Raw genomic sequence first — 17476 nt, forward strand, 5'->3', positions numbered from 1 at the left:
TCGCTTTAAACTATTATAATTGCAGTGCGTATTTAATGTTGCGCTGCACTCTGATGTTGTAGGAGAAAACATTTATTTAAAAAAAGTCTATTTAATTAAGTAGAACGCGTTTCCCTTCAACGTGACTTTACCGAAAGAACCAAGAATATGAATCACTGCAGTCGCGAAAGCTTTAAATCAACATTTAGAACGTGTTGTCTATATTTACTTAAAGTTGCGCATTGTGATGTGACGTCACATTTCTCAAACACCCTCCACCCTCCCCCTCGTCACACATCGTCACAAATGTCTGACCTCCCCCCCCCCCTAGGTGCGTGACGTCATTTATGGGCGGCCCCCTAATGCTGAGGTCGCACGAAGCGCGCTGCTCCGACGTTTGCGGAAGCACCGCGGTTTGTTTGTGCGAGCGAGCGACGCACAGCTGCTCCGACGCTCTGGGCGCCTTGCTGCTTGACGTTGCTGCGAATTAAGTTATCGTATAGGCTGGAGTGCAACGATGATTGTGGTCCTCATGGGGGTGTGTGGATGCGGGAAGTAAGAGGCGTTGTGTGTGTGTGTGTTCTTTGCGTTGCTTGCTTGACACGGACGCACGCAGTCGGGTAGCAGATTTGCGAGCTCAAACTCCTGCTTGGCGAGTGGGGGGCGGGGGGGGCGTTGACTCAGCCCATCATCCCTCCGGGGATCGATACAATGAGTATCACGTTGTGGTGAAGTTTTGACAGCGATTGTGTTGTGGGACTCACCCCTGTTATGGGAATATAGCATTTGCCACCACTGCTTCAGGCCTGTAAAACAGGCGGTGGTTACCGCCTCTAATCAAGACATCGCCCATTCGCGGATAAATCTGCACAGGGGTAGAGTCCTGGGATTTGACGAATTGTGTGTGCAGATGTGTGGGGAGCGGTGGCGCAGTGGTTAGTGCACTGCGCTGTCAACCCGGAAACGTGTATTGTGTTTTTTTTATTCCGCTGCCACTGCTAGTATCAGTGGTGGGTGATACCTGAACCGGTCATGGGCCACCAAGCCTAGGTCGACTCAGCCTTAAACGAATGTGTACCAACCTGGTGCGGTGTGTGAGCATCGGCACCGAGGAGATAAAGGCGGACTGGGGTGGATGCTGGCCACACCAAGAGCCTTTGTAGGCTACATGGCGCATCTTTGTTAGCTATGGTGTCATTTCAGCTGTCTTGGTTGTAATTAATGGCATTGTGGATCTAACGCAGGGGTCGGCAACCAAAAATTACAAGAAGAGCCATTTTTATAGTTTCATAGTTTAGTTTAATTTATTTTGGTATAGCCCTGTGAGCCATTCGGCTCTTGAATCGGGTGCAACCGCAACAAACAAACAAAGACATGAACAAGAAAACATCTTAAAGTGACTTTGTGCATGTGCAAACAGAAAATCCAGGAAAAAACATCAAAATATTCCTGAAATAGCACCATACACCAACGCTGTGTGCAAAAATCCCAGTGGGATGCAAGTCAAACAACAAGAAGAAAACTTGGATTAAGGCCATCAGTCTAACTCCGTACTACAATAAACAAAAACATGGCCAAAACAAAAAAACTTTTAGAAATCACAATAAAGCCATAAATGCAATGTAACAGTGATCATAGGAACTGTGACCGATTTTTTAACAATAAACTACATAAATAACATGTAACACCAAACCCTAGAGCCATAGCTGGCTGCATGAGTCACTCCACAACAACAGGAGCATCAGTCGGAGTATCACATTTTTCAATGCACCTTTAAGATCAGCACACTAAATCAAAATACAGATAATACTTTGCAGCGGTCATCCGGAGCGAAACTTTTTATTTTAGGCCACTGAATAGCAGTGGCCTAGAATTCGGTGAAAAAAAGCAATATATCCAAGGTACGGTCCTTAATAAATAACTATCACGAAGCAGTCCTTTACAGAGCCTCGTGCGGTTCCGGATCGGCAGGTTGCCGACCCCTGGTCTAAGGTAAGCCAAATTGCAATGATTTCAGTTGCAAATGTTGACATTTCAGCAAACAGCAAAACGATCAAGCACGTGGTATTCTGCAGCGCGCGTTATCCTCCCTGCCACGGTCACGTCGCATACAAATTGATCCAAGGACAACCCCTGGATCAATGAGGCCGGTATCCAATTAAAGGCCCTAATGTCAGGACAGCTTTACATTAACATCTCATGCGTATTGGATCATCTTTACGAGCGCTATAGTGACACCATGTTACAGATCAAAAGTTTAATTTGTTTACGCGGATGATCCCGTTGAAGGAATATGGCATAACTAACAAACAAGGAAAATAACAGTCGTGAAGGACACACAGAGGCGAATACAAAAATCACTCTTACAAATTGCATAGAGGCAAGATGCACCTGAAAAAGGTACAGGTGAAGAAAGTAAGGTATATATTTTAGGCTAGAAGTGATGCATCAGTGCAAGCGGTGGCCAATCCATGGTGGGACACAACGATTTTGTTGTGGCTCTTAAGAAAAAAATCATTAATAAACTAACAAGAAAATCCCACCAACAGATGGCGCTAGTTTACATTATGTCGATAGTTATATTGATTTAAAACTTTCGTAACTGCAGGAGTTCATATTATGTGGGTCTTTCGGTAAAATCGCGTACATAGGTTCAAAGAAAATAACAAAAAACTACGACGTTTCGATCGCAACACAATGATGACGACCGCGATCGAAACGTAGTTTTTTGTTATTTTCTTTGAACCTATCTGCGTGACTTTACCGAAAGACCCAAATAATATGAGAGTTATATTACAGGGTCAAATCCGGGTAATTGTAAAGAGATCTTCGCCTTTTGGCGTTCTCTGGTCTGAGATTTGGTAAAACTGCCCTCAAGAAGGCTGTCTTTGGTGTAGACCAATCCGTTTCAAAGACTGCACACGTTATCTGCATGTTTTTATTTGCATGTTCACCACAAGTACCGTGTGTGGATAATGCAGACTTTATTCCTTGCAAAAGGTTTATATTTGGTGTTTGAACGTCTGAACACCTGTTCCATTGCCAGAAAGGGTAAAACCTATTATTTTTTCATACGTAGAGAGATGTCCATTGATAACACTGTAACAAACAAATTGTTCCTGGGTAGTAAGTGTTTTTTTCCAATTATGCCTCAAAAGTACAGAAAATGGCTATTATTCCCCACAAACTTTGCTTTTGTGACCAGGACAGTGATATTTTGAAATTTACCTATTTTCAATGAGAAAACGTGGTGTGCGTTTGTGTCTTTCGTTCACATAAAGTCCTGGTCACAAAAGCAAAGTTTGTGGGGAATAATAATAGCCATTTTCTATACTTTTGAGGCATAAGCAATTAGAAAATAACACTTACTACCCAGGAACAAAAATTGTGTTACATAGTGTAATCCACCAAATTGGATCACAGCTTGGCCAACTTTGGTTGTAAAGTGTTAAAAGAGTGTCACTTATGCAGCACTGTGTAGGTCAGTGCAGTGGTGTGTATGCAACACCAGTGACGATAATTATCTGAACCGGTCCTGGGCCGCTCCTTGGTCGACTCAGCCACAAATGAGTACCTGGTGTAGTGTGTAAACATCGCCACTTAGGGAGACGAGGGCGGCCGGGCGTGGTTCTGGCCAGCCACCCTCTCGTCTACCGTGCCGGCCTTCAAAGGTGCTCGCTAACAGCACTTGCTCCGACAGTCTGTTCAGGCAATACGGCGGGATTTTTGTCTTTGTGTATGAAGTACCGGTAGTATATGCTGTGTATAGTGCAATGAAGTCCTGTATGGTTCAATGGTGTTTATGTTGAAGTCGCCTGTCGCCCAGTCACAATACAGTGTTCAGGACGGTCCTGCATTTGGATGGTTGACAAAGTGTGATTAGAAACGAGTGGCTTTGTGTGGAAGGGAAATGCATGGTGAGAAAACTCAGCATGCGTAGACATGAGAGTGACACTCAACACTGCCATCTCTTGGCTACAAATGTTTATAGGAGGCGTTATTCTTTTCTGATATTGTAATGTACATAGGACGTTTTACATCTTAACATTTACTGACGATGTTCATGGTCGTTTTTCTTGCATAGGTCGACAATTGGAAACACGCTTTCTGAAAAGGTAAAATAACCGTCATGTAAAACCAATGTTTTATGCAACAAAATTACTTTTCGATGGCTTTCCAGTGACCAGGGCTTCACATTTTTCTAATATTACTACTGGGTTATTACTTTTCAATCTCCCAAAATAAAAAGGGCCTTAAATTAACCTTTAAGATATTCAATTGAACCTTCAATTACCCAGTATAAACCAGCACTAAAACATAAAAGAAAGGGATAAAGAGGAATTGAAAAAAAAATTAAATAGAACTATTAACCTTTTAGTTATAAGCAGTGAACACTCCACCAGGCACCATTAAGCAATATACGTGTAGAAGATGTACGACATCAATTACATGTTACATTACCTTCCCTTGTTCACACGGTATGAGTCACGTCAATTGCTATATGAATTCAGAATTGAAGTGCGCTTACAGTCTCATGTATGTAAAGACAGAATCTTGTCTTTAAGTGTTGTTTGTAGTCTACCACTAACTGCAGACGTTAATTTAGTCTAAATTACCTATACCATATAGTGTTCCTTTACAAATAATTAAATCATCGACCACAGTCACAAGATCCATGATTTACCATTTAAAATTGTGCAAAACGGGCGTAGAGCAGAGATCATTAATACTGAAACATTTTGTAATGCAGTACGCATTTGAGTGAAGATTGCAAAATTCCGCTCAGTTTCTGTCTTTCCTTGTTCGGAGGGTTGGCCCTGAGATTGACTGTCCCACACCACAGGGCTCACTCCCCGGCAGTTATTGCGATTTTGTCCCATTCTGAGCCTTGTCCAAGCAAAAAACAGGGTTATCAATCCAGGTTCTTCTGGGTCGAACACGGCCTCACCTTTCTAGGCCCAAGCCTGTAGCTCTCTATATATAGGATGCCGCAGTCGTAGCATTTGTCCTCACCAAGAAGGGCCCCTGGGTTTCATTCCAGACCTGGGTGCATTTCAGTGTGCAGTTTGTATGTTCTCTCTTTGCTCTGCATTCGTTTTTTTTTTTCCAGGTTCTCCAGTTTACTTCCGTAACTAATACAAAGAAACAACTGTAACCACTTCCCAATTGCTGAAAAATTATGTGCATATTATTTCATTGGTATTACACAAAGCAGCAACATCACCTCTTACTGCAAAAACTTGGCAGGACCCACCTGAAAGAAAGCCTTGAGACTCAGTGGGGCTCTCCTGGTTATAAGATTTCAGGATCTGCGAGACATCCGATTAATGGCAAATGCTTCTTCGTTGCAGATGAATTGGAAGTTTCTGGATGCTGATGATTTTCATCCACAGTGCAACAAAGATAAAATGCAAAAAGGCATATCTCTCACAGATGAGGTAAGGATGTTAAGATACATTGTTAAACATACCGTACACATATGATCTGCATTTCACTTCAGTCAAAAATTGTCTTAATGCAAATTACATGAGGTTTAAAAACATAAAATGCATATGAAGGGGGTGGTGAAAAGGTTATTAAAAGTATATATTTTTTACAAAAGTAAACACGAATTTACATTATTTAATAGTCCAAATACTAATTCCAGTGACCTTAGAGCTTCCCATTGTGCCTGTCTATCGGCACAGCTTGAAAGTACAGTTTACCACTTAAAGATGTTTGCGAAAAGGTTGACCAACTCCACCTGATATTTAATTGCTGTCAACTGGCAGCAACATGCATGACATTTTTGATGCATACAAAAAACAATGAAATTCTAAGAACACCTAAATAATTGTTTTATTGTAGTGTATAAATAGATAGTTTTTGTAGGTACGTTCTGTATTTGTATGCACTTATTTTTAAAATGTGTTTTTGCACATGGAATGTATTTTTATAGGACAGGTTCCCTTGGCTGATGTCATTGCACAGTTTTCTAAGGTGAGATGGGTAATTATTTTTTCTTGTAATGATGGTTACAGTCACAATTTTTTGCTTACACGTACATATTAATGCCGCTATTCTAAATGATGCACATTTTCACGGCGATTACCTTCTCAGCACACCGCCTGCATTCACCTTCTCTGCACTGATGAATTTGTTTTTTTTTTTCTGATGAACTAAGGGAAACTGCTGGAGGTGGTGATAATGTAATCCTGGCGTGCTCTGCACTGAAGAAAGCCTACAGAGGAATACTCGCGAATGGCACAACCGACAAACGTGAGACCAAGGCGGAGACGGAGCTTGAGGTCTTATTTGTGCACCTGCATGGTTCAGCAGAGACGATCGGAAGGAGACTACAACAAAGACAAGGACACTTCATGTCCCCAGAACTTCTGCAGTCTCAGCTGGCCACATTGGAACCTCCTGGAGCAGGGGAATATTTTATTAGCATTGATGTCGACAGAGACTTGAATGCAATAGCCACAGATATAATTAAGCATTTGGTGAATATTACACAGCCTCAGGATTGATATCAGAGTGAAGTTATGCATTTGTGAAAGACAGTTCTAATCTAAAAACGCTTGTCGACTTAGCACAAAACGAGGAAAGCATTGCAATCCAGAAGAACCTCTTAGCTGCTACCCTATAACCCGTGATTTCTATTGTGTGTGAGTGCCATTGGGTCCGCAAACCTCAATATTCACTGCCATATTCTTCCAATTACCCACGATTATATGCACTGGATGATAGGACCTGCGAGATTGGTCCCCCACATTGTAATGGATAAAAGGCGGTATCCTATATATGTCATGGTGAAAATGTGAAATTGCCCAAAAATGTTTAGCATGACAGGCATTAAGCAAATTCAGTAATGTAATTTTGAGTATGAATGTAAAACGCAGCAAGTACGTGTAAGATATTTTAATTATGAAGGATGCAGTGTTTAACAAAATTATCTGTCATGAAAAGTAAACATTGTTAAATCTAAAAGTGTAAGCAGCCTGGAATGCTTATGAAGCATGACACAAAGCAATGCATAACAATTACGGACCATGAATTATGTCTATTTTTTTGTCATAATACCCGTTTTATTACGGCACATATACAGTATATTAAATACTGTACACTTAAAATGGGTAGAATTCATGCTAATGTTATGTTGCGATTGGCTACTTTAACGGAGTGTATAAAAATACAGCTTTAATCAAACTGCTTGTCTATCAATTTTGAAATGTTAAACCGTTGAAAATGTGTTTCTGTGTGCCATGTATGAGCATATTTTATGTTGAGGCTTCCAGGATTTTTTTGGATGGCTTTGAGTTGAATTTTCTTGCTTTTTACCAGTTAGTCAGTACCTGCCGGTTCGAGAGCCATCTATGTAAGCCGATGCAGCAGATGTCTTCTTCGGAATGCTGCCAGGTTGGCTTTGAGTAGGGATTATGGACATATGGCACCACCACTTGAGTACATAAGTATGTATCCTCAATCCTATATTATTGTGCACTATGCGGTATTTCCACAATCCTATGACCAGGTTCCTAAACTTTAGATCCATTTATGCAGTAATTGAATTTCAGAGGAGTGTCTTGCAGGCATCGTGGCCTTGTTAAAAGTTTGTAACGGAATCATTTTTTTTATTATTTAGTTCTCTTATAATGTGCCCTCTCCTTCTCTACATACATATAAAAATCAAAATTATTTAAGAATGCATCATGTAATTAACATTCCCTTCATATTTATACAAACATAAAAAAAGTTTATTGGCCGATTAATCTTTTAGACTTATGTTAACTATTGCCATTTGTTTAAACCCGTAAACTCTGGGCCAGTTTTTCAGATGTCGGCCTCATCAGCAGAGTCGGGAATCCTAACACACACTGCTGGTTTGCCAGATGTTATAACTAAATGCCTATCACATTCACATTGCTTATGAACGTTCATTGCTCCTGCATGCAAAACAAACCACGTGGTTTCGAGGGAGATGATGTCAACTGGTGCTCGTCTGCTCAGGTTTATTCGTGGATCCGGCAGGTGGGACCGTCTTCAGTCTTCAATGAGCTGCTCTCAAGACAATCATCAGCAGATGAAATTCTGTATGCACAGTACATAGAAGAGGTGAACGAAATATTTTACAAATAATGACCTGCTCATAAAACTTCCGCAAAATAAGGTATATATTAAGACATATGCAAAGGAAATGTATTAATTTTCTAGATTACTATCACTGGTACTAGTTACAGTAATTGATTATTGTATAGTTAAATGACTATTGTAAGCCGATGTATTGTATATCTGGCCAGATGGCTGGAGCAGTCGAGTGAGTGGTTCACAATTGAAACGTTTGCGAGTTCAAATCTTGGTTGGGTAATTCTGGGGTCAGTAAAATGAAAATTACATTGGATAAGTCAACGATAGTTGTCCTATGGAATAACTCGCCCCCACCACAGGAACGTGGAACTTCCATCACTGGCTCAGGGCTGTAAACGGAAGATGAGCACTACTTCGATGCACACATTGAGCAGAAAATCACTTTTATATTTTGTACGTTTAATACCCGTTCCAAAAATGTTATGACAGCTCTGCTGTTAGTGCATGTATATAGCATGTGTGCAGTAATTACTAAGTTAAACCTGTACGTGATGTGAATATACATTTTCTCAGAAGTTCTTATTTCATAAAAATTAGGCGATATTGATAAATATATTTTAAAACAATGAACACTGCCTTAGTACATGTATCTCAGCAGATACCGAGTGTGGAAGTTGTACAAGTATAATTCAGTTCAGAATTGACGCTACACACTGTATAAATGCACAACAAAATAAGACTAGTCGCAACGCTTAGCATACATCAACTTTATTGGCACATAATGTAGCTTATATTACATATTAACAAAATGCAATTGTATGGTCAAAACAGTAATCTCGAGTCAGCGATTACTCATCTTGGCATTTTCAGATGACCTATTTGAAAGCGTGTACATGTATCGGCACGTATGACATATGGAAGCGTGTTGTTATCCATCACTTTCACACAAACATGTATTTTAACAACATATGTGTAAAAAAGAATAGTAAAAAAATAAGATAAATTCCGAAAACCCTTGCTTGAGATAATTCATGATGTACAAGAATATTTGTACACATTAATTTTTTATTTCAGCAGAAATTACAAAGTAGGTCGTGTATGCATACCTGGACAATCAAACACAAGAGAACTTTAACCTTTTTATCGAAATCAAGTTTGAGATCTCCATGGATAAAGAGGTTATCTGTGAATGTGAAATAAAAAGTAGGTCGACATTTCAAATCTACCATGTTTACATATGACCACGTAAGAGGCATTGCTATTTAATGTTCTTAATACTGTACAGTGAGGGAAAAAAGTATTTGATCCCCTGCTGATTTTGTACATTTGCCCACTGACAAAGAAATGATCAGTCTATAATTTTATTGGTAGGTTTAATTGAACAGTGAGAGACAATAACAACAAAATCTAGAAAAACGCATGTGAAAAATGTTATAAATTTATTTGCATTTTAATGAGGGAAATAAGTATTTGACCCCTCTGCAAAACATGACTTAGTACTTGGTGGCAAAACCCTTGTTGGCAATCACAGAGGTCAGACATTTCTTGTAGTTGGCCACCAGGTTTGCACACATCTCAGGAGGGATTTTGTTCCACTACTCTTTGCAGATCTTCTCCAAGTCATTAAGGTTTCGAGGCTGACGTTTGGCAACTCGAACCTTCAGCTCCCTCCACAAATTTTCTATGGGAGTAAGGTCTGGAGACTGGCTAGGCCACTCCAGCACCTTAATGTGCTTCTTCTTGAGCCACTCCTTTGTTGCTTTGGCCGTGTGTTTTGGGTCATTGTCATGCTGGAATACCCATCCACGACCCATTTTCAATGCCCTGGCTGAGGGAAGGAGGTTCTCACCCAAGATTTGACGGTACATGGCCCCGTCCATCGTCCCTTTGATGCGGTGAAGTTGTCCTGTCTCCTTAGCAGAAACACACCCCCAAAGCATAATGTTTCCACCTCCATGTTTGACGGTGGGGATGGTGTTCTTGGGGTCATAGGCAGCATTCCTCCTCCAAACACGGCGAGTTGAGTTGATGCCAAAGAGCTCCATTTTGGTCTCATCTGACCACAACACTTTCACCCAGTTGTCCTCTGAATCATTCAGATGTTCATTGGCAAACCTCAGACGGGCATGTATATGTGCTTTCTTGAGCAGGGGGACCTTGCGGGTGCTGCAGGATTTCAGTCCTTCACGGCGTAGTGTGTTACCAATTGTTTTCTTGGTGACTATGGTCCCAGCTGCCTTGAGATCATTGACAAGATCCTCCCGTGTAGTTCTGGGCTGATTCCTCATCGTTCTCATGATCATTGCAACTCCACGAGGTGAGATCTTGCATGGAGCCCCAGGCCGAGGGAGATTGACAGTTCTTCTGTGTTTCTTCCATTTGCGAATAATCGCACCAACGGTTGTCACCTTCTCACCAAGCTGCTTGGCAATGGTCTTGTAGCCCATTCCATCCTTGTGTAGGTCTACAATCTTGTCCCTGACATCCTTGGAGAGCTCTTTGGTCTTGGCCATGGTGGAGAGTTTGGAATCGGATTGATTGCTTCTGTGGGCAGGTGTCTTTTATACAGGTAACGAGCTGAGATTAGGAGCACTCCCATTAAGAGTGTGCTCCTAATCTCAGCTCGTTACCTGTATAAAAGACACCTGGGAGTCAGAAATCTTTCTGATTGAGAGGGGGTCAAATACTTATTTCCCTCATTAAAATACCAATCAATTTATAACATTTTTGACATTCGTTTTTCTGGATTTTTTTGTTGTTATTCTGTCTCTCACTGTTCAAATAAACCTACCATTAGAATTATAGACTGATAATTTCTTTGTCAGTGGGCAAACGCACAAAATCAGCAGGGGATCAAATACTTTTTTCCCTCACTGTATGTACTCGGTAAACTCTTTAATTGACTGGGCATTTCATAATAAAATCTTGTCTATCAATGGAAACATAGCCATTGGTTTCAAAACTCAAATGTATGTGGTACAGGATGCGCTAAGCTTTCAGTTTTCAATAGCATGTACTCAAACGTACACGAAACTAAAAGTACCGCACGATGGTTTACATCCTTACGGCAGAACAAAAAGCTATTTTAAAAAAAGCCAATGTCTGAAATAACTGATCGTGAAGTCTAGATTTTATTAAAACTACATTCCTCGACTCAAGTCTCATTTGAGTGGGCCACACTTTTCGTGATGACTCTCAGTACAAGGTTGTCACATCGCATGTGGAATGCACTGAAATATATAGCTCTGGAAAAGCAGTGAGCATGTATATTTGCTACATGTGGGCAAGGGGCGATTGATCACGCTCCCAAACCTCTGCAATTTGGGTGCCTATAAAATGTGGTGGAGTTAACAACAAAGAAAGTTAAAATACATATATCATATATGGCTAGATAATGGGAGTTCAAGAATTCCTGACTGGTAATTTAGAACGTTAAATGGTTTATGTTCGCCCTAAGTTAGTCTTAATCAGTGTGTGTTAGTCGCCATGCTTTCATGTGAAATTATCTCGACTTTAGATCTGATGTATACATGGCTATAACCTGCCTGTGGTGTGTTGAAGAATATTGTTTCGCAAACCTCACATGCACTCTGCAGCTCTTCGCGAGGTTCTTTCCTATGCACTGTCATCCGGTAAGTAAATCCTCACTCTCATGGAGGGAAAAAAAGTATAATTTGAGTGCAAACATTTTTTTTACATTTTTGCTTCTTGAATCCTACCGGGGGAAAATACTAAAGGGCCAAAGCAACGCAACATTGGATTCATGTGATGGCGCTTCCATTTGCTAAGAATTGAATGCTTTCCTTAGACAATTACAAGACGCAGCATGCTACCCCCTTTGTGAGCGGAGCAGATTATAATAACCCCATCCCATAGCTAGGTGGACTCCCCCATTACCAATTAAATTTACTTCAATGTGTCGCATAGATCCTATCTAATTTGTACAATGGGATCCCAATTTACAGGATATACAAGTACTGCAGTTTTTAGTTTAACACGTAGCCTGTAGTTTTTTAGATTACGTAAATAGGACTGAGGAAAATAATGGTCAATTACATGCAGCTCATCAAGGTGGCTGGTTGGCAAGCTCTTTGAGCGTTTTTAGTACATCAAGTTATATTCAGGTACTGTATATGTAATCACTGATGAATGGCCAGCGGTTTGTTTATACTGAAATGACTGGCGGCTGTATGGCACATCAGTTGTCGAGGACATTCCCCCATTTAACATAGAAGCAAACACCAATGTCCCTTGCCCCGTCACCTGAATTAACCGACTGGAATAATATTCCAGACAATTAATGGCTGACAAGATTGCAAAGCAAGATTAAGTGTATACTATTCAGATGTCACCAGTTTTGTGGCCACATTCCAGCCTCAAGAACCGCTCCCCTAAATGGACTGCTTTATTGGCAGTTACTTGTTTTGTCTCCGAGCACAGCATTCTAGTGTTAAATTTAGGCAAATTTCACTGTCTCACCTTGCCGTACAACTCCACATTTGAAGTGAGTACGCATTTGTCGTGTTCACAGACGAAATAAATTGTGATTTCTTGCTCAAATGAGCCTTGAGGAGGTACTCCTGTTTACAGCCCAGGGAGCCTGTGGTGGCAATTCTCAAATTAATATGATGGGGTAAAGTATATCCAGAGGACAACCACTGTTGACTTCCCACTCAAAGTGGTACGTATTCGACCACAGAGGGATAAACAGGCCAAGTCAACCCCCGACCAGTATTTGAAATGGTGACCTTTGCACTGCGAGCCACTTGCTCTCCAGCTACCGCTTAGCCACCCGGCCGGTTTACAGACAGGCAGCAAGTAATTGATCCAGTGCTGAAACGAAGAGATCTGTGAGGGTATGAACATGTGGCTTCTACAAGAGAAGCCGTGGTCTCCTTGGTTATATTCTACAAAACGTACGGATGACTGCGAAAATAATAACACGAGACATGCTTCAAAATATTAAAAATAGCGTTTCCAGTTACCCAGCAACTGATATTTTTTTTTTACAATTATATATGGAATAAAAAACAATAATGCAATGCTGTATTTTTTTTACAAGGCATGTAGTATCTGTTTTGAGGACGTTACAGATATGATGCAAAATTCATGACAAAGCTAGTTGGCTTGATGCTGGTTAATACTGTGTAGGAATTGTGTTTACAAAAATATTAAGTTATGCCTCTTATTTAATATATATGTACTGTAATGCTAATACACAATATAGGAAGAGATGTAATATTTTGGGGGGAGGGGGAAATATACTGAAAATGCACTGAGAACTCTGAAGCAAACTCATACAAGCAGATAACTGGTAATTGGGACCAAAGCTTGAGGAATGATGTGAAGTAGCATGCGCATATCCACACTGCCATGGTAAAAAATACAAAAGCTAATGTAACTTAAAGAAAAATCATGGTAATCATAATACAAAACCACATACACGTTAAAAATACGGGTATTAACTTGGAAAAGTGAAACAATCACACATCATGCATCGTGTATCAGTCCGTTCGCGATGTAAGGTTTCCATTCTCCAAAATAGTCTACGTTCATCATTACAGTACAGTATTTACAATTTACAAAGGTCACTGCAAACGCGAAAATTCTGATTTCTGGCTTACATTTAAAGAGTTATAGAGATGGAGGTCTGACCTCGCCTTTTCAATGTTTATATGCTACAGTCAGGCAAAGTAACACTTGTTAAGCCTAGAGTTTCAAGAGACCCATTACAATATGGTCCAACATGCACAGCAAGCAAAATGCTTTGAGTAGGAAAACCTTTAAAAGCAAAGTTCCGTACAATAAATGTGGCGACTGTAATAATACAAGGATGTCCCTTACACAGAAACAAACTCTGCACTCTCAGTTCTTTGGCTAATTAAGTATAGCCCTTCAATTCTTTATTTGTTGTTTTGCTTTTTTTTCCTTCCGATTTCCTTTTACCCTTGGGTTTCATTCGCCGCTTTAACTTTAGCGTGAATCTCTTTAGCAAGAGCTGGAACTTCATGAACACATCATCCCTTTTCAAAACATGACTTTCACAAAAGTACCTTGTTGTGCCTTGCAAGATGAACCTCTACGTGCAAAGATCTGGTCACGTGTGATATATGCCGCTGCGACATGACTAAAACGCAAACTAAAAAATATACTTAACTTTATTTCTTGTAGCGGTGAAGAGGCTGCATGTCTCCACCGGCGAGGAACAGAAGGAGTTGTGATTAAGTGTTGACTTTCTGTTTCATTAATTTGAACAGATTGCTGGATTTTTTGCTAAAGCTTGAAAAGTGTAGATCATAATAACAATTTACAACCCTCTGCCAATCCACTGCTGGATGAAGGCCCGTCCACGCCATGTCGGTCATCTGGGGTTGTTTGACCATGCTTCACATTGTTCAGTGCTCCGATTAGCATGGTTGGCTATGTACGGTACGAAATAAGTTCAAAATACATACATACGAAGGGGGGTTTATCTGGGACCAGTGGAAATATCACTCTCCATTGATGATAGCCGTAGCCGGGAATAAGACAAAATCAGGTTGGCAGGTTTTCATAGGGCCATGCGCTCGCCACTGTGCTACTTCTCCTCACTGAAACACAAATGTAACGGTCCGTAATGGTGTTTCATTTACCAACTACGATACGCTGAACAGCAATTCCTGTCTCACTTCACTACATCCAGAATTATTACCCAATTATCATGAGAATTACTCTCCTGTGCAACAGCTTCAGGTCTCTGCACTTTTACATTATCAAACCGCCATTACGTTGACTTTGTTGGATCAGCCGTCATAATTTAAAAACAAAACGAACGTAATACTCGTTGCCTGTATCTGATAGCAGGTAAAAAAAATCCTCATTTAAGTAATTCCACAGCACGTATTCTTATACAGCACCTCTACTTGACGTGAACATCATTCATGTACTTCTCACATTGTACAATGTACTTGTACGTGTTTGGAAAAATATAATTTTGCAATGCTGGCAATTCATATTACAGAAAGGGAATGATCAATCCAGTTTTTCAGGAATATTTTAAATTCTATTTTTTTTTAGCGTTCATACTTGGGCGGGGCAGGGGGGGGGGGTATGGGCGAGAAAAAAACAAGAACACGTTAAGAGAATTTACATTCGTTCAGCACGCCATGCCCGATGACATCTCACTTAGAGTCAAAGGTGGGTGGGGGGCACCGTCGCTTTTCTAATTTTCGCCGGCAGCGCTTTGGCCCGCTGGACCCCCCCGACCCGTGTCTAGGTCCATGACGCGGAGGAGCCACGAGTCACGACTCGCCGCCGCCGCCGCCGTCCTCGACAGAGGACTCGACGTGAACGGGCGAGGAGCAGGGAGACGAGGAAGGGCTCAGACGGGCCGGCAGGAGGTCGTAGTGGCCGGGGATGTGGCTGTTTCTTGGGAGGTCGTACGGGCTCTGTCCGAATGCTCCGACGTTGCCGTATGTACCGGGCAGCGTCATGGTGGGCTCTGTGAGCGGCAGCGTGCGGTACAGTCAGTTGACCGCGCTTTCAGAAGAAATGATTTACTTTGCTTTGCATGTTGCTTTTGCACACTTTAAACGAATGTTTTCCCCCCCCAGTTTTATTCCATTGGAGACATTCGTGTCATGTTATAAGATGAAGTGTTCATTCAAAACTGTCGCAGAGAAGCGCATCGCCCCTGTGTTAGAGAACAATCTGCAGAAGGTGATATCACAGGACTACTTCTGAAATACATTCAGCAAGTTACCTAGATATAAAACAAAAACTATGCTCTGAGACATTTGTTAGATGATAGGTGCAATATAGCAGGAAATCACTTTTTGATTTCAAATGCTTTATTTTTTTTTATTAATAACGTTACAACGTTATAGTGAACGTGGATTATAACCTTAACAAGAGGAAAATGACCAACCGTGACACCATTTAAACAATTGCCACTGCCCACCTGCATTCTGCGATGTCAAAACGTGTTTAATTACAATGATAATCTCTAGAATCAAGTGCAGCTATGCTGCAAGCATGAGCTATTAACGCAAATCCCCCTTTCCATCAAAACATCCAAGCCGTGCCAGCTCAGGGCCATCATGGCACAGGTGTGGGTTTTCCACTGGCATACTTTCCGAGCAGAACCAAAGCGTGAAAAACTACGGCCTCGCAAAGCATCTGTGTATTTGGCTCGGCACATCCCTGGTGTGGTCCGGATATGTCAATAGGAAAAAAGGGTTTAGTCCCCTGTTGTATTTAGTCGGGGGTGGGGGGGGGTTGGTGGCAGGGGGGGGGGGGGTTGGCGCTTACCAGGTTCATAGACGTTGCTGCTGGCCATGGCGGACGCTGCATGGGCGCACAGAGCAGCACCGCCCCCCGCTGGCTCGCTGTGCCCCGGCGAACGCATCTCCACGTAGTTGCTCTCGGTGCCTGGCAGGTCCTTGATGGTGGCGTACGGGTTCTCGCTGTTGAGGGACGCGTTGCTGGCACTGCAGCCCGCTTCGTTCAGCACGTCTGGCGGGTGGCAGGGGGTCAGGGCATAAACGAGAGAACGGCGCCGTCTCATAGCCACTGTGATAAACGTCACGTTTGCAAATGTCATTTGTAAACTTTGATCATCATTGCCCGTGTATCGATAGTCCAACGTTAATGTGGCATTTTATTGAGGGACTGTGTGTTGTCTTGGTGTGGTCTGGGACTGTTTTGTTGTTGTTTTTGCTGCCTTGTCCAATCTGAATAAATCACAAGTATTTATTTTAATATTTAGTGACTTGCTTACTATTTTTTACATTTTGCACTACGGCTTTTTGTATTATTTTATGTTGTAACTGTCTGACCCACCCATACTGGACATCTGTGAAAAAGAGCTTCATAGCTCAGCGGATTCCTCCAGTCAAAATAACGATTCAAATTCACTGCTGGATGAAGGCCTCAGTACGTCGTTAAGACCATACCTCGCCAAATTAGTCAGTGTGGGTTGGTAAAGGCTTGGGAGGAGCATTTATAACCGGTTCAGATATCATGTCACTGATGTTAGCCATGGCTGAGAGCTGAAACCGTGTCACCAGGTTCGTAGCCGAGTGCGCTAACCGCTGCATCGCCACCTCGCTCCCCCAGGCCGCAAAATGCACTGCGGATTTTGTGGATGAGCCACTGGGAATATGACCCAGGGTCTCTTATCTGTGATACTGTGACGTGAACTCTTGTGTAACAGAGCAATGTAATATGCGTATGCAAAGCACTTGCTGCACCGAAGGGAATGAAATGTGAATGGTTGGCAGTGGTGCGTAGGTGGGTGATAATTCAGTTCTCAGCGTGGAAGCAGGAATTCGGTGAAATCAACGACAGAGTACATCCCTCTTTCCATCATTAAAAAAGTAATAATTCCAAGGTCTAGATGAATATCTGCATTGACATTCTTACAAATGAAGGGATACATTGCATACAT

General features: G+C 41.6%; 2 protein-coding genes across 6 annotated transcripts in view; one reads left to right on the forward strand and one right to left on the reverse strand.

Moving 5' to 3' along the window:
* The first annotated feature begins 317 nt into the window (after nt 1-317).
* On the forward strand, nt 318-8786 carry IDNK (IDNK gluconokinase). Of its 2 annotated transcripts, XM_032953468.2 has the most exons (6): nt 318-534; nt 4064-4094; nt 5331-5417; nt 5918-5958; nt 6143-6237; nt 7972-8786. In XM_032953468.2, the coding sequence occupies exons 1-6, from the start codon at nt 497-499 to the stop codon at nt 8016-8018; spliced, it is 339 nt and encodes a 112-aa protein (XP_032809359.2). In that variant the 5' UTR covers nt 318-496; the 3' UTR covers nt 8019-8786. The 2 variants fall into 2 exon arrangements, with proteins under 2 accessions (XP_032809359.2, XP_032809357.2); XM_032953466.2 differs by lacking the exon at nt 7972-8786 and having other exon boundaries at nt 324-534; nt 6143-7170.
* Nucleotides 8787-8801: 15 nt separating this feature from the next.
* Nucleotides 8802-17476, reverse strand: part of MEGF10 (multiple EGF like domains 10) — a 181742-nt gene continuing 173067 nt past the window's right edge. For all 4 annotated transcript variants that reach the window (XM_032953472.2, XM_032953473.2, XM_032953471.2 and 1 more), the window contains 2 exons: nt 16339-16542; nt 8802-15529 (listed from right to left, as the gene is read on the reverse strand). In XM_032953472.2, the coding sequence (XP_032809363.2) occupies nt 15330-15529; nt 16339-16542 (404 nt within the window). In that variant the 3' untranslated portion in view covers nt 8802-15329. The remainder of the gene's footprint in view (nt 15530-16338; nt 16543-17476) is intronic.

The sequence above is a fragment of the Petromyzon marinus genome, chromosome 13, assembly GCF_048934315.1.
Source record: "Petromyzon marinus isolate PM22_M1 ecotype Great Lakes invasive population chromosome 13, UKy_Petmar_22M1.pri1.0, whole genome shotgun sequence".
Classification (NCBI taxonomy): Eukaryota; Metazoa; Chordata; class Hyperoartia; order Petromyzontiformes; family Petromyzontidae; genus Petromyzon; species Petromyzon marinus.